At 55.0% G+C, this 22,203-nt stretch overlaps 1 protein-coding gene across 1 annotated transcript in view; it reads right to left on the bottom strand.

Annotated features, from left to right (window-relative positions):
- The window catches only part of MYH9 (myosin heavy chain 9), a 91,032-nt gene that overhangs the window by 30,939 nt on the left and 37,890 nt on the right, over positions 1-22,203 (bottom strand). Inside the window, exons 4-11 of the mRNA XM_055327828.1 lie at positions 9,717-9,744; positions 8,823-8,916; positions 4,650-4,742; positions 4,164-4,227; positions 3,326-3,424; positions 2,839-2,982; positions 1,995-2,090; positions 850-968 (exon numbers count right to left, since the gene is read on the bottom strand). Of these exons, the coding sequence (XP_055183803.1) occupies positions 850-968; positions 1,995-2,090; positions 2,839-2,982; positions 3,326-3,424; positions 4,164-4,227; positions 4,650-4,742; positions 8,823-8,916; positions 9,717-9,744 (737 nt within the window). The remainder of the gene's footprint in view (positions 1-849; positions 969-1,994; positions 2,091-2,838; positions 2,983-3,325; positions 3,425-4,163; positions 4,228-4,649; positions 4,743-8,822; positions 8,917-9,716; positions 9,745-22,203) is intronic.

The following is a 22,203-nucleotide window of genomic DNA, read 5'->3' as shown; positions in this document are numbered from 1 at the left end:
CCTTCGGCTTGGGGTGTGATCCCGGAGTCCCAGGATCGAGTCCCACATCAGGCTCCCTGCAGAGCCTACTTCTCCCTCTGCCTGTGTCTGTGCCTCTCTCTCTGTTTCTCATGAATAAATAAATAAAATCTTTAAAAAAAAAAAACAAAAAACAGTGTCCCTGGCTGTGGTGGGACAGCTCTGCACAGCATTGCCTGTGGGCCACCAGCCACCAGCATGGGGCACTGTGGACAGCACCCTTAGGAAAAGGGACTAATCAAGATGAACTTTGAAGTATATTTGAGAGGTGGGGGGATTAGCACCTTAAAAACACCCACCGCCAGTGGCAACAGAGGGGCCTGGCGAGGAGAGGGGACCCAGCTCCTGGGGGAGTCAGGGTCCCTAGTGAGGGTGCAGCTGAGGCAGGATGCTGCTTTCACCACACACAACAGGACAGCAGGCGGCGGAGAGGCAGCTGCTTGGCACAGGCCCGAGGGTGGGGATGCCGCCGTCCTGGCCCCAGAATGAGCTGTGCTAAGACAAGCAGCAAGTTCTCGCTTCACCTTGTACCAGCACAGGACGTGCCCCACAGTCGCCGACCAGCCAGTCTTGACGTTGACTCCATGCAACAGGACACCACGTACATGTGGCCCTTCCCTAGCCTGCAGTCTCGTGTAGCATCCTGACTCCCAGGGCCAGTTTCCTCGTGCAGGTAAATGCCACCCTGCTCCCCGAGCTGCTGTGGGGACTGGACGAGGGCCCCCGGCCAGGTGCCTATTGCTGCAGCGGCCCAGAGTGGGCCCAAAACTGGCTGCTGTGGCCAGCAACCCTGTAAAGGAGGCAGCCTGACTCCCCGGCCAGAGAGCCTACCTGTTCCTTCGTCTGTGCCTTCTGGACGTAGTCCCGTCCCACCTTGATGCGCGGCGTGAGGATGCCTCGGGTGAAATCTGTCACATTGATCCCCAACAGGTGGGACACTTTCTGGGCAGCTGCAATTTTTCAAAGAGTAAGGAAGGGAGGGATGAGAAGTTTTAATTAAACCCAAGAGATGGGCACCTGGGTGGCTTAGTGGTTGAGTGTCTGCCTTTTGCTCAGGTCATGATCCTGGGGTCCTGGGATTGAGTCCTGCATGGGGATCCCTGCAGGGAGCCTGCTTGTGTCTCTGCCTCTCTCTCTGTCTCTCTCATGAATAAATAAAATCTCAAAAAGAGAGAGAGAGAGAATGAGTCCCTCTGCTTAGCTGAGAGGTGGTAACCGAGTGATCACTACTAGGACAACTGGCTCCAGGCCCTTCCTCAGCAGGGTGCAGAGTGCCCAGCTCCCTGCTCAGACCCCATGGCCATGGCACCGCAGCAGCCACTATCCTCACCAGGGCAGGGAGGCATGTGTCCTCGCTGGGGGCCCGGGCTGCTTCCTCTGCCCATCCTTGGCCACAGGGTTGGTGTGGAAGTGGGCCCTACCCGCAAACAGGATGAGAGGAGCAGCCCTGCCACCCCACCCGCAGTGCTAGGAGGCGCAACAGCACACATCCCACGGAAACAGCTTTTATGGTCCAAACACGCATGCATTACTATGGCTGATGGCTCAAATGGAGTTCCCTGCAGTGACTCAAGGGAGCGGCAGTGGCCGAGGAGCAGGTGTGGCGATGGCAGTGTTTCGTGGTCCTAACGTGTTCATGGGTAAGGCACGCACGAAGATACAGCAACAGCAGGAATCACTGTTTCACTAACTGGGACAACTGGTTTGGCCTCCAGAGAGAGAGGGGAAACCCTGGTCCACACGATCAAGGGCTTTTCTAATTTGTCCTGATGCTTACTCCCTGATGCAGCACCAGAGTCACGTTCCTGTATGTTTTACTTAAAAAAAAAAAAAATTACAGAGCATAGCCAGCCATAAATACACATAAAATGAAGAAGAAAGAACTGACTGGACTTCCTACAAGACTTCTTCTCCTGAGCAAATCCAAGCCCAGACCCCGGGCCCTGTGTTCCAAGTGATGGGACCACGGGCGTTACCTGTGTTGTCGGGCATGGACGCCTGGTCGGTGTTACGTTCCTTCTTGAAGACGATGTTGCCGAGCTGGAGAACCCCTGAGATGACTCGCAACAAGCCTTCGGGGGGGCAATTAAAGGTAGGGATTTGAGTAAGCCCCTGGGTGAGGGCAATCACTCCCCCAGGGGCCCTTGGACATGTGGAGGGCCCAGCCACCCCATAAAGCTCACTACCAGAGCCTTGGGCAGCCCTATGCTTAGACCCGAGCTCTGTTAAAACTCCCAAAACTTCTAAATCTGGACCAAGAACATGCCTCTGACCTAAAGGGCCCACTGGTTATTTTTGCAAATCAAGTTTTATCGGACAAAACTGTGCCCACCATTTACATACTATCTGTGGCTCAGCCAAGGTGGCTCCAACCCTCACATTAAGAACAGGGTGCATTCCCTTTCTCCCCCAGTCTTTTAAAAAATGAAGCCAAGAGGCCTCTTTACCCTCTTTCTGGGGAAACAGGAAGACACAGGCATGTTCCACACTTGACCAATGCAAAGATCCCAGCCCCGGCCCCTTTCAATCCTCCACTGAGATGAAGCAGAGATGTTCCTCTTTCAGCAAATGGCAAGCCCTGGAGCAGGAGGCCCAAGCCCTGAGCAGTGAAGCACCTGACCTTACTCCCCGTGTTATCGCTGGAGCAAATAACCCTGGAACTCCAATCTGAGGTACCATTTCCTCCTGGCCTCTAGAGGACTCTGAGTCAGAGCCAACAGGAAGCTTTCCCCAGGCTGATCAGCTGCCCCAACGCCTCCAATGGTGCAATGACCAGTCTCCCACCTCCCCTCCCTCACCCCAGAAGGGCCAGCTCTGTACCCATTTGTTCTTCTTCTGGGATGCCCATAATCCTCATGGCCTCCATGGTCTCCTGGAACATGTCCTTGTCCTGCTGCCCAGGGATGGTGACATGCCCATTGGACAGGAAGCGGTATTTGTTGTATGGCTCCAACAGGAGATCAGCTGAAAGGGGTGGAGGGCAAAGATGGGGTCGGTGAGGTGCTACAACCAGGGTTCTAGTCAGCACTGACTGTGACCTCAAAGGTTTTGGAACATGGGAAGCACCCCTGAGGCCTGAGCTATCCCAGAACTGCAGAGTAGCCAGTCTCTCTGGGAGACTGACCCCTGGGAGCATCAGGGCCCCGTGATTCACAGAGGCATACTCCACCGCCCTGGCTTTTCTCTGGCGTGCTCAGCACAGAAGGCCAAGGCCTCGGAAGGTGCCTGGCACTTTCACTCCCCAACTACAGTGTGGCCCGACCGGGGCCAGCAGCCCATGTGCCAGGTTGCTGGGCTCACTACTCACTCTTCAGGTGCTCTCCAGCCCCAGACAAGAGGTAATAGAAGATGTGGAAGGTCCGCTCCTCCTTGGCTTGGCGGATAGCACGTGATTTCTCCAGAAGATCTTTGCAAACATTAAGGAGCTGTGCAAGCAGGAGGGAAGGCAACTTTCCGCTTTCCCCAGCCCCATCAAAACGAACTGAGGGACGCCTGGGTGGCTCAATGGTTAAGCACATCTGCCTCCAGCTCAGGGTGTGATCCTGGTGTACGGGGATCAAGTCCCATATCAGGCTCCCTGGATGGAGCCTGCTTCTCCCTCTGCCTGTGTCTCTGCCTCTCTCTTTCTGTGTCTCTCATGAATAAATAAATAAAATCTTTTTAAATATAAATAAATAAATAAATAACCAACAACCTCATGAGGCAGCAAAGGGCAAAACAAAACAAAAGCAAACTATCTTGACGCTCCTTCTGGGGAGGATAGCCTGTCAAACAGCAGCTCTGACACTCGGGAGCCCTGCCTATTTAAATAGCCCCTGCCCATGAGGGGATAGAGACCAGAATATTCTTGCCAGTGAGACTATAAGGCCTACGTCCAGGAGACATAAAGTAGCACCCACTCAAATTCTGCCCCTCTGGGAACCTCTTCATCATCCCAACTCTTCCAAAGTACAACTCTGTCCTGCCACTAACGAAAAACCTGAGCTCAGGGTTGGGTGTTCAATGAGCTTCTCCTGGTACCCTTGCCAATGCCACAGGTGAGGCGTCCCAACAGGCCCATGGGGGAGGGGGGGAGACAAGAGCTGGAAGCGGCCGCTTCCCTCCCCACCAGACCCAGGATTCCTGTGGCAATCAACCAAGGATACAAGTCTCAATGTTGGCTCCAACGATATAGCCATTGACATCAAAGTTGATGCGAATGAATTTGCCCTAAAAAAGAGGAAGCGATCAGAGGCCAGAGGCCAAGGGAGAAAATCAGGAGACGGCCCACCTCGGAGGCCAGGGGCCGTGCCCTGCACTGCAGGGGTACTCAGGACTCCCAGGGCCACGCTGCTTAGAGCCCGGCCCGCACATGGTCAAGAGGGCCCAGGTTCCCCACAGAGGTGCAGAGATGTTCTCTACTCCTCGAGCTGGCCCTGGCTTCTAACCCGCTGCAGCCTACAACAGGACAATCCGTGGGACTGGCAGGTAACTCCCCACTGCTTTCTGCACTGCTGGGTTGAAGAAGCCACTTATACAGGCCTGCCCCGACTGGAGCGTGACCCAGCCCACTCCATGCAACAGGCCGGGGAAGGCAATAGGCGCCAAAGCTGGGGATGGGAGCGCTGGCCCCGCAACTGGCCGCTACTCACAAATCGTGAGGAGTTGTCATTCTTCACAGTCTTGGCGTTCCCGAAGGCCTCCAGGATGGGGTTGGCCTGCAGCAGCTGCCTCTCCAACTCACCCTACAAGGGAACCCAGACGTGCAACTGAAGTCCGGGCAGCGGCCTGGGCTGTCACGCCTGCTCTGTCAGGCAGAGGGGACACTGGCAGAGCCATGTCTATGACCCATGTGCCGGGAAGAGAGGCTTCCAGATGGGCCCTGGCCACACCGGCCCCGGCCTCACCCCAAGTCACTCGAGAGCAGCCTTCCCACCAGGCCTTTGGAAATCTTCAGTGGCTTGGACTTACTTCCCAGGACTGACCAAGTAGCATCCCTAGAAAGGGAAGGTGGGTGGCTCTCCCGGCTCTAGAAACCTGGCACGACGGCCCAGACTGCCAGGGAGGACGTGTTGGGAAGCAGCCTGGGAGTCAAGGAGAGGCACCATTTCTTCTCCTGGACAGAGTCCCTACCCTCTAGGACAATGGCTCCACTCTGCCCTGCCTGCCGCTGGGCCCCACCCAATACCCGACAACACTTCTCTTCCTTTTTACAGGACAAGGAGAGAACCAGCTCCAGAAAAGACACCAGCTCATTTCATCCATGTCCCACTAAACTCTGCCTTTTCCTTGCTGGACCCTGCCTGCCACCCTCCAAGCCTGCTGCCAGCATGTCAGGTGTCCAAGCAGGTGGCTGACAAGGCCCACTACAGGCTTCGAACCGCCTATCACTAACACGGACGAACTCTACTGTGGTCTTATGAGACTCTATGGTTGACAAAACACCCCCTTCTACCTCCTATCCTGGGTCCTCATGATGCTCAGGGTGATAAACAGGGTGGCCCCAGTTCCCGGAAAAGAAAACAGGTCGAGGGAGAGGGCATGATTTGCCCGAGGTCACCCAGCTGTCAACCAGCACAGTGGGTACCAAGTCTTCTATCTAGCCCCTGTTGGTCCCCGCCGTAGCCCCCACCCTGTACAGCCCTGCTCAGGCTCTCCTCTGTCAGGTTAGATCAATTCTAGAAGCAGCCATCACCTTCCCAGCAGGCCTGGTAATAACCGGCACTGGCTGAAGAAAACTCAGCTCTCATTCACCTTAATACCTGGATCCTCTCTAGGGGGAAAGAACATAGCACAAGGGCCAGGCTGGCTTTTGTATTTATTAGCAAGGCTGGACCCCGGCCAGGACTTTACGGGAACGGCTGCCTGTGAGTGATGAAAAGGAAAACTGGTAGTAGCAGGAGCTCCCAGGAGAGTCGTGAGGTACAGCCTTCCAGGCACACCTGCTGCAGACAAGACTTGTCTGCTGAGCTCTGAGCCAGAGACGGGAAGGGGCCCGAGAGGGTCCTCCTCCTCCAACTGCCATCCTCAGCCAGGGCTCCCCACAGGGGTCTGGGGATCTTCTGTTTTCACACCACAGAGATGAATGAAGGAAGGTCAGCAGAGCCACAGTGAAGGGCAGGGTTCCCTGTGTGCTTGGCACCAGCAATCCCAGGTCACTGGGCTTCCACCCACAGGGCTTGGGTGGGTCTGCAAAGCCTGCGAAGCCAGCCGATGGAGCCCGATTTGGATGAGCACTGCTCCCCCACCCACTAAAACGTTCCTCTCGAAGCACAGGCCAGGCTGCCAGGCTGGCTGAGCCACTCCCATTCCTATTTCCACAGACTGGGAGCATGGTCCCCACCAGAGCCTGCTGCCAGCTCCTATTTGAAAGCAGAGCTAAAGTCTGTTTTGGGACGCCACACTGTTGCCGTGGAACGTGGGACCACCTGGCCATCTAGGGAGTGGCGATGTCGGGCTCCAGAGCCGGGCTCCAGAGCCAGGCTCCATGCAAACAGTGGTGAAGGCCAACCTATGGGTTCTTCCTTATTGACCCATAACTGGGCACAGGAGAGACCTTTACTTTTCAATAAAATCTGCACACTATGACATTAGGAGGGTCTGTTGGCAGTGTATGCTCATAAGATATGGAATTACCCATACAGTTTATGAAAGGCTTCACTGGGTGGTGTTTCTGCCAGTGGCTTCCAAACTAGCACATAAAAAACAGAGGGAGGAAGGGGAGGGGGAGCCAAAGGTCACTGCCCAGGCTACAGAAGTCTACCTGGAAAGTCCCTTCCCCCAAGCTGTGCCTTGCCAGGCTGCAGCTCTGGCCAAAGCCTGGCCTTCCCATGGCAAGGTGAGATTTGGGACATTCCAGTGGGTAGTCTCGGGACAAGCAACTGGGTCAATGCAAGGGAGAGCTCTCGCCCAGTGTATGCTATGATAGGTTCCAGAATACGAGAGCCACAAACCAAGTTTGAGCATCTCGGGCCCCAGCTGTGTGCAGAAAATCACTGTAGGGCTTCAGGCAATAAATCAACCCAATTGTCAATGGCCTTTACAACTGAGAGCCTGAGCAGTAATCGGAAGCCAGAGGCAACCTATTCAATCTCCCGGCTGGGGACAGAGTGCCTGTCACAGGCTATGACCTGAGACATAGAATGTGACAAGTTTGCTCCCACTTATCACCCCACCCCCAGCACACAGTCTTCTCCAAGCGGGGTGCCAGGGGCCAGTCGGCCCCTCTGCAGCGGGAGCCCCATGGGTTTCCATCCTTGCTCTGTAACTGTGGTCCCAGGGCAGGGACTCCAAGGTCACCCTCCAGAGACCCAGGAGTATGTGAGGCATTTAATAAATAGCTGGAAGATGAATTTGACTGCAAATTCTGAGAAGGAAAACCACAGCTAGGGGACTCCTAACCTCACAGTCCTGTGTTTAAAATAGGCCTCCTACAAAGAATGGAAAATGGAGGTTGGAGAGAGAGAGAGTAAGAGAAATTTTATTGGTTTCTAAATATAACCCCTGACACCCCACGGAAAAAGATTCAGAATGTCTTGAGGAGTTTGGCACATGAAAAGTTACTTTTGGTTCAGTTCCAGAAGACTGTACTCATTAGGACATTCTGCAGGACACACCCCAGGTCTGCATGCAAAGAGACACACACCGCTACTTACTGACACGCTGTACACAGCTCCCCTGTAAGGGGGAGCCACAGAGAGACGGCGCAGATGCCCCCGATGGCTTGAGGGGACACTGTGGGCACTTAGACTTCACAAGGAAGCTTAAGAGTGTGTGCTTAGGAGAAAGAGAGAGAGCACCACACGGGCATGCTTTTGACCAATCACCCTGAGCCCTGGGAAGCTCCAGTGTGGGGCCTTCTGGGTGCAGCTCCTGACAGGCACACTTGGTGGCAGGTGGGGGGCCAGCCATCTCCATCTGGTCCGGACACTGACCACGTGGGGCTCCAGGGGAGCAGATGCCCGTTCCACTGTGCCCCCTCCCCCTGGTCGGGGTTCTGCACGGGGCCTTATGGCTGCCGCGTATGTGGGAACAGTGGGCCTGGCCAGAGCTTCTGAGAACAGCTTCCAGGATAAGGCCCACACCCGCTCTGCAGGAGCTGACATTTCAGAGTGCACAAGAGGTCACCGTGTGTCACACACCCCCCTCCGCCCAAGACAGTCAGTGAGCCGAGCCTACGAGAACAGGTCTAGCTGCAGAAAGTGACAATGGTGTGGAGTGAAAAGCTGCTCAGGAAAAAAAATACATAATTCAAGGGCACACGATGGGCAGAACACGCATTCCCGGTGCAGAACGTGCAGTAAACGTGCAAGCTCACCTAGCGAGGACACTGCTGAGTTCGACCATAATCCATCAAGAGGGAGGGGGAGAAAAAGGGAAGTGAGATGACTTTCCAGTTGCCCTTCCTCTCTTCACTGGGGGAATGTCCACCCAGAGGCATTTCAACAGCGGGGAAGAGAAGTGGGGATGCAAATGCAGGCCTGCCCGAGAGGCTTCGGGTCTCCATCAACTTGAGAACCAAGTTTTGGGATCTCTCTTCTGACCTCAGGGGTAGGAGGCCACACAGCAATTAGCTGCAGACCCCGGGAGGGCTGCTTCGCAAAACCCGGTGCTCTCCCGTTTCCAAAGCAACTCAGAAAGTTAGGAGGCTGGGGGAGAAGCGGACTGGCTACCACCGGACCCACTCCCAAGACGGCCACGCTGCAGCCGCCGGGAGAGTGGGTCCAGCCTCTGCTCCAATTCCCAAAACGCTCCAAACCACAGCTCGTTAAATGCTCTTCCTCGGGAGGATCGGGCGCCTCCATGGGAGGAAGGCCCGCACTCACCTGGTCCTTCTTGCTCTTGTGTGAGGAGGCCACGTGCGCCAGATACTGAATGACTTTCTTGGTGTTTTCTGTCTTGCCAGCTCCAGACTCACCCCTGCCAAGAGAGCCATGAAAGTTCTCAGGGGAGACACGGCCAAATCCCCAAAGTCTGTCCCTTGCCCAACGTACCGCGCTCCACTATCTCCCACTCTGCTGGCTATTAGTGGGGGACCCAACAACACCTAGCGGCAGGAAAGGGAAGAGGCAGATGAATGCTGGGTTCTGGGATCCTCACTCTGGCCGCTTCCCATGGCCCTCGGGCAGCCAGACAGCAGTACAATCAAACACACTGCCTGCCCTGGTCACTTGGCAGCCCTCGTGTCCACAAGTCTCAGGCATCAGTTTTAGGCAGCTATTGACTCAGAGGCCAAAGGCACTTATACATGTCCCTTCGAAACCCCTTGAAGGAATGTTCTGTGCCATCAGCTCCCCCAGCAACAGGGTTTATTTATCTCCTTGTTCGGTTCAGAAGAGGGCAAGCAGCCCCAGTGTCTGCTGCAAAGCAGGTAAAGAAAGCCACTGTTCAGAGCCAGAAGGAATGTGTTCTGGAGGGGCCAGTCAGTTCCCAACTGTGCTTTGCTGAGAAGACTCCTGCCTCTCCCTGATACGAACCTCCCCGCACTGGGAACTGGCTCCTCCGAGGAGGGTGAGCCAGTCTTTGACCCTGAAATAAAGTTCATCCGTGCTGGGAGGCTGCCGAGAGCAAACCTACTACCTCAATTAAGACACATCCCTTGGGGAAGGAGTGGGGGCTTGACGGGGAATGTTACCCATCGGTCTGGGTTGGGGTAGGAGCCCTCAGAGTCAGAACAAATTGGGGTGACATAGGCCCCACCCCCAGGCGGAAACACTTACGTGCACAAAATGGACTGGTCCTCTCGGTCTGAAACAAAGGAAACATACGTTAACTTCTACGGGATACAAAAGCCTCCCCCTCGGGCTTCTGAAGAGCGGCCCGTTTCACAGAAGCAGAAAGCCTTGACTACCGCCCTTTGCGGAGGGCCCCGCACACCAGCCGGTGACACCGACCCAATGCCTCATTGGATGAGGAAGGGACATGGGCAGGTGGCAGGAGCTCAGACTGCCCACCCTCGCACCTGCCCCGCCCCTAGGAGGCCCCCTCCCAGAAAGCTCCCCGGGAATCTGCTGCACTGAGTATTGAGGGGTGGGGTATGCTCTGAACTGGGGCGGGGGACCCGTGTGCTCTGAACTGGGGCAGGGGTCCTTTGTGCTGTGTACTGGGGGGGGGGCGTGTGCTGTGAACTGGGGTGGGGACGGCCGTGTGCTCTGAACTGGGGCAGGGCACCATGTGCTGTGAACTGGGGCAGAGGAGACCTGTGTGCTCTGAACTGGGGTGGGCGCCACAGGGAGAGGAGGCCTGTGCAGGTGTGGGAAGTACCGTCCCGTCCTCACTCAAACAAAGATCACAGGTGAAGCGGCTGGGTGCGGGCTGGGGTAGACAAGGCTGGCTTCACAGTATCGGCCCTTGGGGTGCGTGAGCCCCCCAGACACATGCACGGGTGCCCAGAGCCCCAGGCCCCTCGTGTGATGGGGAGGAGAGCACACATGCACGAAGCCCCCACAGTGTCTGGCACATGGGGGCCGTGATGCTGGTGCAGGGGCCGCATGGAAGGAACAAGATCACAGCTTCCAACCGGCCTCTGGGACAAGCTGGGTCTCGAGGCCCGACTGTCGGGATCTTTCAGCAACAGTCTCCAGCTGCACCTCAGTAAGCAAGGAAGGATATAAACAGCCCCCTCCCCTCACTGCTGCAAGAACAGTAACGTCCACACTCTGCAAGCGAAGTTTGACAGAAATGCTTGCAGGTGTTTGGGCTGACCTGGTTCAGTGCCAGGGGGGTGCCAATTTTAAAGCGATAACTGAGAAGACAAACTTATTTTTTTCCCTCTTCATCCCACCCCATGTCATACCCTCAACTCCTTGGGGTCAAACCAGCCAAATCCTGGACCAGGCCACTTACTAATATTTGAGCTGCAGTGAGTGAGGCATTTCAACCTCATGTCTCAGTTTCCTTATCTATAGAGTAAATATGCTACTAGCTCCCTGGCAAGTTTAGCTTGGAAAACAGAAGTAACAGATGAAAAGAACCCGGCAAGGAAACAATGAACTCCACACATGACTGCGGTTTACTTCTCCGTCATGAAGTCTCCACGATGGGTGGTGGTGGCACTGTCAGGGCAGTGGAAGTACTAGTCGAGGAGTCATAGGAGTACTAGTCGAGCAGTAACAGAAAAGTACTAGCTGAGGAGTAATAGGGAAGTAGCGGGTACTAGTCGAGGAATAACAGAAGACTAGTCAAGTAGTAATAGAGAAGTGCTAGCTGAGGAGTAACAGAAGAAAATGCTAGTGGACGAGTGATAGAGGACTACTGGTCAAGCAGGAATAGAGGAATAGGAGCTAAAGAGTAACAGAGGAGTACTAACTGAAGAATGAGAGAGGAGTGCTAGCCAAGGAGTAATAAGCACTACTCAAGGAGTAATAGAAGACTACTAGCTGTGGAGTAATAGAATACCAGGTAAGGAGTAACAGAGGAGGACTAGTCACTGTTAGCATTAGAGGTACTGCATGAAACCCAACATTGGGGACCTGGAAGGACACGCTTACTAGCTGCGCCTGGCCGGCCAGGCCCTGCAGAACGGGACAGTGGGGAGTGACTCATGGCTCCCTGTGCACAGCCTCAGGAGACAGATTTAGCCATTCAACACCAACAGAAAGCACTCAGCTGGGTCACCTGCTGGGTCACTTTCCTGGTCGCCAGGAAAGCCTCCAATGTGCCCACCTCAGCAAGCACACGGGGCTGGGCATTCCTACCATCTCTGCCCCCATCTAACAGCCACTGGGGGGGGGGGGGCGCGGGGAGAGGACATTCAGAACAAGAGGCAAATATGAGCCACACACCCGACACCAGTGGCAGCTGCTCCCACCCTCCCCCCAAGAAATCTACGGTGCAAGGGTGCAAGGGAACTCAGCCAGGCACCCTCACGCATATACCGCACACCCAGCTCACCACTGTGGAACTGCCCAGAGCAGGCAACCTTGCTTCCCCACTCCCGGCCCCTGTCTCCACATTCCCACAAAACAGAGACCATGTGGCCAGGGTCGCAGAAGCCTCCACAGCATCTCCATAAGACAGATGGGACGAGGCAGGGGCTGAGGGCTGGAAGACGGGGCAGTCACCATCACCTGCCCCCGCTCCCCAAAGACAGTGTGGCAATTGGCACGGTCTGGAATGCGCAGGGCTGTGATCCCCGGGCCTGGCCTCCCCCACTGCCCACCCCCCACCACCCCACCCCACCCCGCCACCCCGCGCCAGCCCCGGCTGCAGGCATGTTTAGTCACTGCTCCACAAGTGGGCAAGAATGTACCTGCGCGTGCTGGCAAGCTGTAAGGCAGCAGCAGCCGATGCTACCATAAAAGGAAACATTCCCATCCCTTCCAGAAGGAACCGTTTTCCCAGGGCTGTCCAGGCCCCGTCCCTGGGATGGCTGGAATTCCTCTAATTGTGTGAGGAGGAGTCAGATGCTGGGCTGCTGAACAACAGGAAGCAGAGCCCCACAAACACACACATACACACACACACACACACGGGCATGTGCACACACACGCACACAGACATGGACAAGTTGCACGAGGACGCAGAGACAAAGATGCGCATGAGCACAGGCAACACACACGAGCACATACAAGCACACATGTAAACACAGACACGTGGGGGGGGGTACGCAGGTGCCTGTGCACCTGCACATGTCAGTACATATACAGAGGCCTGCATGCGCTTCAATTTCCAATCTGAGACCCAAATTCTATGCAATCTACATCCACCCCACCACCACCACTCCCTCCGCTCCTGACCTTTCACCTCCAATCCCTGAAGCACGACTATCGACACAACCTAAAAGGATACACGCCCATACTTTTGCAGGGGAAAATTGATGGAGGCCCCTCTCATCACCTCAGCTCTTATCCCCACTGCTTGGTACCCCAAATCCACCTGTCTACAGTGAAGGACACCGTGGCCCCGTGAGTCTGGAAAGGCCCTTTCAGTTCTTACAGTGAGTCTGGGTCCGTCATCTTGTGACCTCACCACAACCTGAGAGTGAATAAGGCAGGCACCGTCCCTGTTCTGCGTATCTCTTCTCACAGTGCTTCTGGGCTTGCTCCTGAGCTCTGAAGCATCTGTTCCCAGTACTGAATGGTCAGAATTCTCAGCCGCCAACAAGCTCTCTGCCTCAGTTTACTCTGCCACACTCCAGTGCATTCCAGCGGGGACCCTCCCGAACACCCACTCCCTCAGCCCCTCCCCACACGGTCACCTCACGGCACACACACTCCAGGGCTCAGTCTGTTCTGTTGTGACTGAAGTCCTCCTTTGGGCCTATGAGACTGAAGGCTTGTTTGAAAATGCCCTTCCTTCCGCCACACCAGGAGACAGACAGCCAGACAGGAACCCCATGGCCCAGAACCATGGAGGACACCCACCAGAGACAACCCAGTTCTGGAAAACGGGTTCCTTCCCGGAATGAAGGCGTGTTAGCCTGCCAGAGGCCCCAAACCCATCCTGCCTGGTCCCTAACTTGGTGGGAGTTGAGTAGAGACAGGACACGAATCTCTCTATAGTGATTTTCAACTCTAAGAGAAGCAGCAGCCTTGCCTCAGATACAATCTTCTTGAATTCCTCATTTGAAGAACAGGAGATGAACACCAGAGCTGCCTGTGTAGTGGAGACAGGGTTCATCAGAACACCCTCAGCAGACCACTGTCCAGGCTTGCAGAGCAGTGCCAGAAGAGAGAGGACAGAGATTCCTACTCTGCACTCCCCATGGAGATGCCTGGCCCCTTGACCTCTCAGAATCAGAGGCCAGGGCCTCACCAGCAGGGTTGCTCTAAGGACTGAATGACATCGGTGCCTGAAGCATGCAGAACAGCCCAGGTGCCTGGAAACATTGTCCTTAATAACCCCAGGCCTTTTGCACCTCCAGAGCTCTGCACTGTGCACCATCCCCCGAACAACAACAAAAAGGTTTTAAGTTACATGTTCAGCGATGAGGCCATTCCCTCTCCTGATTTTATTTTAAACCCCAAGCCCCCAGAGGCCTTTCGGAGCTGATGGACATCCAATGCAGACAGGTGTTTCCAACCAGCTCAGAAGGCCCAACGCAGGTGGGAGGAGGGGAAACCTGACCGCAGGTCTCTCACCCCAAGTACAGACATATGTTAGGGGCTTTATTTATCGTTCACTTCCTCAGCAAGAGGAGCTGCTGATTCTTGTCCATAAAAGGCCACAAGGCTCGCAGAGTGGTGACATCAGCCCCAACAGGAAGTACAGAAGGAAGAGACTGGGCCTGGTCCACCAACAGCCACTGCCGGGATTGACTCATCAAACTCTGAGATAAAACCTCTTGGGCCTCCTGCAGACCTGTTCTTGGAGGCACACCTGGATGAGCACTGTGCCCTCAGGATCTGTCTTCAGGCCAACCAGGCTTGATCAATGGCTGTGGGCCAAGAAAAAGGGAAAGCAAAGGGCAGGTTCAGGTTGGCTGACACACCTGCGTGGGGTGAGGCTGACGGGGTGACGCACGACCAACAGGCCTACACTTTCCACCACCCTGGGGTCGCTCACTGTGCGAACTCCTGCTCCTTGTCGCCTGGGACAAGAAGCATTAGGCTGCCCAGGGCAAATCCTTGGGCTCCAGAGTCAGTTCTCCCCCAGACTCCCATGAGCGTCAGGATCTCATGGGCCAAAACGCAAAGTCTTTCACCAGGTTCAAAATGTGGAAAGACCTGTGGGTTCAAGCTCAGAACTCAGGGGGCTGGGAAGGCCTGGGGCCACCAGCTCTCCTGCCCCAGGCTGCAATGAAAGAGCTGTCCACTCTCTCAGGAAGTGTTGGGGGCCTTATAAACTCATCTGGGACTCTGCCCAGAGCCAGCTCCATTCACAAGCTTGGGCTACAGGCACCTGGGGACAAGTAGGGAGGTGAGAACAGTAGGTACAGCTGGTGCTCCATGTCGGCACAGGCTGCACACCGACGCCAAGCCCCAGGCCCCCTGGGTCATGGAGCCTCTGGCAGCCTGCTTACTGAGCCACCCACTGCCCCTGGCTCCTGAGCACGCAGCGTGGTTGCCAGCAATGTCCTCTCCAAGGCACAAAGGTAGGCCCAGACCAGGGAGATGCTGGCTCAGCAGCAACCCCAGCAGGAACACAGCTGGACTTGGCCCAGAGTCTCCACCCACACCCTCCCCCAGGTGAGGCCGTGTGTGAACCCCACTGAGGCGGCCCACGTCTCTAGTCCCAGGAGGCTAAGAGGTGGAGAACAGGCACCTCCCCCAGCAGGCACCCTCGATAATTAGAAAGAAGCCCCAGGGGCTACACTTACAACTTTCATTATGGTAGAGGGCAGGCGAGGTCCCAAACAAGCCCTCTCTCAGCCAAAATGCACCCAGCCACTCACACAGGCCAAGCTGAGCTGCCGAGCTCCGGTACGCAGGGACACCTGCCAGGAACCACTGCTGGCTGCTCAGACACCTTGTCCATGGGCAGGGCTGGGAGTGAGAATGTTCTCTGTGTGGGGCTGCTGCTGAGACAGCTCAGACAGGTTTGTCAGGGTGGAGGGAAATTCAAAAGTCACATGTGAGTGCAGACAGCCCACAGCAAACACCACTGGGATGCTCAGAGACCAGACCTAGAGGTCGGTCTGCTTTGCTCTTGAACCACATTCCCCTTGGGGAGCAATAGGAAAGAGAGAGGGCACCTGGGTGGCTCAGAGGTTGAGCGTCTGCCTTCAGCTCAGGGTGTCATCCTGGGGTCCTGGGATTGAGCCCTGCATTGGGCTCCCCACAAGGAGCCTGCTTCTGCCTCTGCCTGTCTCTGCCTCTCTCTCTGTGTGTCTCATGAAAGATAAAATCTTAAAAATAAAAAAAGGAGAGAGTTGGGGGGTCCCAGCGGAGTCCCAGACAAGCCCCAGTCCACAGCTCTGCAGAGTGTAGGAAGGAAGACCAACAGGACACTGAGAACAAGGTGGACAGTACCAGGCAAAGCTCTGGCTTTGCGAAATGCCCTTGGGATGAGTTTCATCAGGCTTGTTGGAGAATGGCAGGAACATCTGTGCCAGGAGGTGAACAGTAATGGCACGGAGAGACACATCCTAAAGAAGCCAGTCGCTCCCGTCGCGTTGACAAGGGTCGATCAAATGAAATGAACAGTGTGTTGGTAACTGCTAGGCGAGAATTCACTCCCAGGGCACAACCTCTGTCCTTGGCTTTCAGCTTAGACCTTGGCCCTGCTGTATTTGTGGACTGGCTTCAGGGTGGAGACCAGATCTTCATCGAGTCACAAAGTCTGGCTGGCATGACATGCAGGGCCCTAGTCAGTACTGACTGTCGCCCAAAGGAGCACCAAGGGTCCTCAGAGTTTTCTGCAAAGGAGGACACTGGGCCAACAGCCTCGGTCCAGACCAGAAGAATTTTACAGAAGCCACTTAAAGAATCCTGACTTTCATGCCTGCAGACTTTGAGCACTGACTTTTCTCTTTAGACAATTAGTCCTGTTCTCATCTGACAGCTTAATTCCAGAAATCGGGCAGGGGGAAGGAAAGCAACCCTGTATTCTGAACACACCAACATTCAGTCCTGACCTACTGGAACACGGCTCTGCTGGAGTCTCAGAGCCAGAACCTGAGAGAACAGGAAAAACGGCGGTAAGCAGGGTTCACAGGCAGCCTGGGAGGAGCACATCCAGGGGGCATTAAAAGCACAAAGCGGCTCAGCCATTACTGATTGTGCAGGTGACTTCTGGTTGTTTGGGGGTGAGGGGTGGTAACAGAGATGCCACGTCTTCGACCACCCTCAAAATTTCAGTTCCTGAAGAGCACTTCATTCTTGTCCCCCACTTCAGGTGGCCTGGTGCAAAGCACAGCAGGCCTACTGGGTTGAAATTTAAAAACCAAACAGAAAAGTAAGCCAAAATAAAGCTGAATCCTTGAAAAGGATCCGTGAGCCACAGATTCCTCTTCTAGAAAGAAGATTTTACAGAAATGAGACTGGTAGGCATGACCACATCATAACTAAGCAGCCTCGTTCCAAGGAACAGGCTTTGCTTCCGGGGGCCTAGCAGGGCAGCAGTCTGGGTTCTGCTGGGCCCAGGGCTAGGGTCACAGGCCCCCCACCCCGGGTCCCCACCACACATGGCCAGAGGATCCCTTCAGTGTCAATGAAGGGCTGCCTCCCAAAGGCATGTCATTCCCCTGGGGCCCCCCTGAAGCCACGTGCGCCCATGGGCCTCCTGCAGCCTGCTTGGGGCCGCGGACGAGACGGGACAAGTCCGAGGCCGTGTCTGCCTGCGCACGCCCGTGTGTTACGCGGCCCTGCAGGGAGGCGCCTCTGACAAGTCACTTCCTGTGTGTGCTGCCACCCAGAGCCCCAGCTCTCACGGGCCTCCTGGAGATGAAGAAGTCCGCCTGGAGGAAGCATTTGGTTATCACCTGCATTAAGCGAGTGGGAGCGTGGAGGGAAAGAATGCAGTGCAGGGAGGGCAGGGGCAGTTCGATCAAGAGGCTGCATTTCCAGGCGCTCCCCACTACCTTCCAGGGGCGCTCGTTACGGCCCGGCACCGTCCACACACCTTGGGTCATCCCTGCAATAACCCTCCAAGGAAGCAGGCATCACTAAGCCAAGAGGCCACAGGGAAAAGAAGGCTCCGTGAAAGTGGCCCCCTAGTCCACAGGGACCGACAGAGCCAGGCCCCAACCCAAATCCAGTGCAAACCCAGCTCGCTCTTCCTCACACACGTCTTGCTCCCAAGGCAAGTTGCTCCTCAGGCTGAGGCTTACAGAGGCCCAGCAAACTGGTGCCGGTGACTTTACTTGTGGAGGTGCTGGGTCATTGGCCAAAGCCCCTCACACTCTGCCCCAGCCCCCGGGCTAGGTGGGGCTCCCTGCCCGTGCCGGGCTCGCTTGCTCTCTCTCTCAAGTTCATCTCCCTGCCTCTCAGGACCTCCTCCCGTTGGGCCAGGCCTGGTGAGCGCACAGTGGCCATGTGCGGCTGGGAGCGCGCCCCTCTGGGGTGGGCCAACGCGGCACCCGCGGCCTCCACGGCACAGACGGGCACTCGGGGCCTGGCTCCGGACCTCCCTGCAGACAGCGGGCCCTTTGTGTGCAGCGGCGGCGGGCAGGGCTCGCTGGCAGGGCCCGAGCCTCCTGGCCAGCGCGTTCCTGCTCAAGTGGAGTCATCACATCTGTGGCTGCCTCAGCCGCCGGTCCTGGTGAGTGTGTTCGCAGTCATGCTTCACTGTACCCTTGAAGCATTTCCCCAGCGCCTCACCCACACGGTGCTTCCCACCCTCAAGAAGGCCTTGGAAAGCAGACAGCTCCCCAGAAGCAACTGGCAGGGAGAATGTGGAGAGGGAGTGAGGGCCTGCAGCCAGCCGGCTGGCCAGCAGTCCTCCAGACACAGCCAGAGGACCTGGGGCAGCAGCCCCGGGGGACAGGCACCAGGGCGGCAATCGGGAGACCCTGGTTTCTGGGGCTGCCTCTGCGGGCCCTGGACAGGGCAGGTAGATCTGTATTTCTGGCCCGAAGCCTTCGGATGTGAGGCAAGTGCTAGAACTCTACCCCTTGTTTGCCCTCAAAGGTTAGTCAACCAACTGACAGAACGTGGACACGCAGTGGACACCGGGCCACTACCTGGTGACCAGCCGCTTCCTGCGCAGCTTCCACAGAGCAGCAGGGGTGGGCCTAGCACAGAGTCAAGGGTTAAATAGTTCTCAGATTAGGTTAGGCCTGGAATGAAAGCAGACCCTGCTGCCACTCCCCCAGAAATGCTGGGAGCTCATTAAAATACCATGAAGTCACCGAAAGTGAACCAAACCTGGCATTTTACCTGATCAACATTGAGGTTTTCTGCTAGTGTCGCTGGGGAGAGAACGGTGCTCAAGTCGGATTCTTCAGTGGGTGGGTTCTCCTTTCAGAACCCACGTACACCCTTACTCCCAGAGGGAGACCCTGGAAGGCCAGGTCCCAGAGGAAGCCAGGAGCGCCATTTCCCAACCAGGTCACACCTTTTATAGACCATGCGCTGCTCCTGCCCTGGGACACGCCCCACGGAGCTGCCACTGCCCAGAGAGGGACAGCCACATAGAGTTCATGCCCATCTTCAATGTGCCTTTACAGAATCCCAAGGAACGGTTCAATCCCCAAGGCAGGAAGACCCATTACTGGCCAGGACAACAAATTAACCAAAGGGAAAAGCCAGGGTTGGGAGGGTAAACCAACCAAGTTACCACGGGACTTTAATTAAACCCAAGGTTGAGGATTAAAACAAACAAAACTGGCAGGCACTTCTGGGCTGCCCTGGAACCGCTTATTGACACATACCTGCCAGCCTTTCCACAGGATCCGACCTCTGCAGTGCCTTCCCCGCCACCCCTGGCCTCAGTGGCCACAACTTCCCCTCAACTCGCAAGACACCTGACACCTGCTGAAGCCGTGTTGGCACCAGGTGTAGGTAGCAGCTTGTCTTGTCATATAGCCACGGCCCCAGATGTCTGGGTATAAACACGTCTCCTCCCTCCCCCTGGACTGCCAGGGCCTCCAGCCAGAATAATGTACTAGACCTCTTGGTATTCTGGCACTTTCTATGTCCTATCTCCATGGACTCCTCCAGCGCGCCAATGCTGCCATGCCCCATCCCGTGCCCATGGCAGACAGCACTAATCTATCCCAACATTCCTTGGCTTTGAGTCTTGGATCTTTGACATGCCAGGCCCAGAGGCACTACTGATCCACAGGAGTCGATACTCAGTAAAAATAATCTGCAGTCCTTGGTCCAGTGGTGCTCAAGTGGGGGCACTTCGGCCCACCCCTGCCCACCTTGGGAACATTTGGTAGCAATGTCTGCAGACATTTCTGGTTGTCACCAGAAGAAGGAGGGAGCTGCTGGCATCTAGTAGGCAGAGGCCAGGTTGCCACTAAATATCCTACAATGCACAGAACAAGCCCCCCACACCCAAGGGAGGATTCTCCGGCCCCAAAGCCAAAGTCTGCCAAGTTTGAGAAACCCTGGCTTACTTAGTCTGATACACAGGCAGAGTGACCATATGATTTATCATCCAAACTGGGCAGCTTTTCAAAGTGAAAAATGAATACTAATACTAACTACAGGACAAGCGGCACTCATCAGGACTCACAGATGAAAGACAGGGAGGCCCCAGGAACAGGCAAAAGGAGCTCATCTCATAAAAGTCCCCAGACAAAGACACCAACTACCTTATTTGGCAGAGTAAGTGCTAGTATGCCATAAGCCACAGGCAGCTCAGGGAGGAAACCCTTTTCTAGTTCCCGTTTAGAGAAAAGGCAGAAAAGGAACTAACTGTGCTTTTTAAGAGGTGAGGGGCAGAGAACACCCCTGTTCTCCCCACAGAGCCTGTGCTAAGGAGTTCATCCTAACAGCCCACTGACCCTGAAGCATCACTCTCCACACCTGACTTAGGGCGACAGCCACAACTCCTCTCAAGAACTTTCTTTGCTTAGTGAACCACCTTATCCTTAACAGGAGAGCCAACTTCTCTTCAATAACTTCCTCTCTGCTCCAAGGAAAAAAAAACCTGTTGCTAAAGTGCTTTGCAGGTCAGCTATAGACAACGAGAAGGGATTTGGAAATGTTCTCAGTAGGAGGTCCCCACAGAGGCTAATGGCTGCACCAAGTCCGGCATTCATGAAGGAGGGGAGGGAAAGGCTCGCAGGCTGAAGGTCAGAGATTATGGGGACCCAGCACCCCCACAGATCATTAAAAAGAGGCACCAGCATCTCTGGCTTCCTGGGCCCAGAATGGATTTCCATCCCTGGTCTCCAAAGAATGAAACACCTTCCCGCTTGCTCTCATAATTTGGGGAGCTCATGGCTTCCTGTCAAGGCCATTCTGCTATGGCCAAGACTCTCTGGTCAACACAAAGGAAATCTCCAGCCTTCTGCAGATCGCTCTCTTTATTTCAATGACCTCCAACCTACAGAGCTGACTTTTGGCCCTTTAAATGTTTTTGTCATTGGATAAAAATTGGTCAAATCTCTTCAAGAAGGAGTCATGCAGGCTGTCGGAAGAAAGGCTGGGAGTCCAGTTCCCAGAACTCCAGCCGCTGTTGCCACACTCTGCATCATGACATTGTTCTTGCGATAATGGCTTGCCTGACAGTCAAGGAAGCCCATGTGCTAGAAAACCGTTCAAATCCAGGATCCGAGGATGGGAACATGCCCTAATTCAGCAGCGCAGGGCTCAGGAAGACTCCAGGGTGAATTTGCACCGGGCCAATTAGCACAGCTAGAAGAAAACTGACTCATAACCTCTAGAGACACAGACTCAGGGTCTTCTGGAATCTCACAGAATGTTCTCCCACCAGACTGCTTTAGTTAGCACTTTGAAACACACATCCTACTTTAAAACTAAAGGGCTGGCTTCCTCCAGAAATTTTCATAGACATAAACATAAGCCAAAGGCTAGGCCCAACTTGTACGTCCTGCATAATTCATCAAGCTTGGCAATGAAATGCCTTGCCCACAACACCGTGCAGAACGAGACAGACTTGCTCACTGTCCCTTCAAACCGCTACACCAGAGATTGACTCTGCTAATACAACAAGGTTCTCTACCACCACTGCCCAGCTTCACTGCAATTTTAAAGGAAAAAAAAATATGCACATGTACAAGGATTTGGAAAACCACTATCGATATGAAGTCATGAGAATTCAGCCCTGCCTGGAAGTTGGGCTTGACCAGGAATTACACGAAATGCCACCACATGCCAAACACTCAGCTGAGCTCGAGAATATATAGGTGACACGGGCCCTCTCCATGTCTAGGAGAGAAAACCAAATGTGTAAACACCTAAGTCAAAGTATCACTAAATCTAGCCCAGATATCCTCCCTGGAAGGCAGGAAAGCTTTAGTCTTGTGTTTAACAAGAGATTAGGGACCTGCCAGGCATTGCAAGTAGTTGGCATGGGCAAGGTGGCTGGACGCAGGAAGGCCCGGGAGAAAAATGTAAGCAGGTCCATGTGGCAGGAAAGTCAGAGGAAGGCAGGAAGCCAATTACAAGGGCACTGTTTGTGGCTAGTGGGTTCTGGGGTTACCTCTGGGGCCATGAGGAGCCTTTTCGAGTTTTTTTCAAGATTTCAAATCAAGGAGTTTGATCAGATTTGCATTCTAGAAAGATGACCCTCTGCTGAAAGTAGAGGGAGGGCTCTAAAAGTGAAGGTTAAGAGGTCACAGCAACAGTGCAGGCGAAAACTGTTGGGAGGCCATAACTGAGGTCATGGCCACAGGATAAAAGAGGGGCA

Source organism: Nyctereutes procyonoides, unplaced genomic scaffold, assembly GCF_905146905.1.
Source record: "Nyctereutes procyonoides isolate TBG_1078 unplaced genomic scaffold, NYPRO_anot_genome, whole genome shotgun sequence".
Taxonomy (NCBI): domain Eukaryota; kingdom Metazoa; phylum Chordata; class Mammalia; order Carnivora; family Canidae; genus Nyctereutes; species Nyctereutes procyonoides.
Note: the sequence above shows the minus strand (reverse complement) of the source record. Positions and strands in the feature narration are given on the sequence as shown.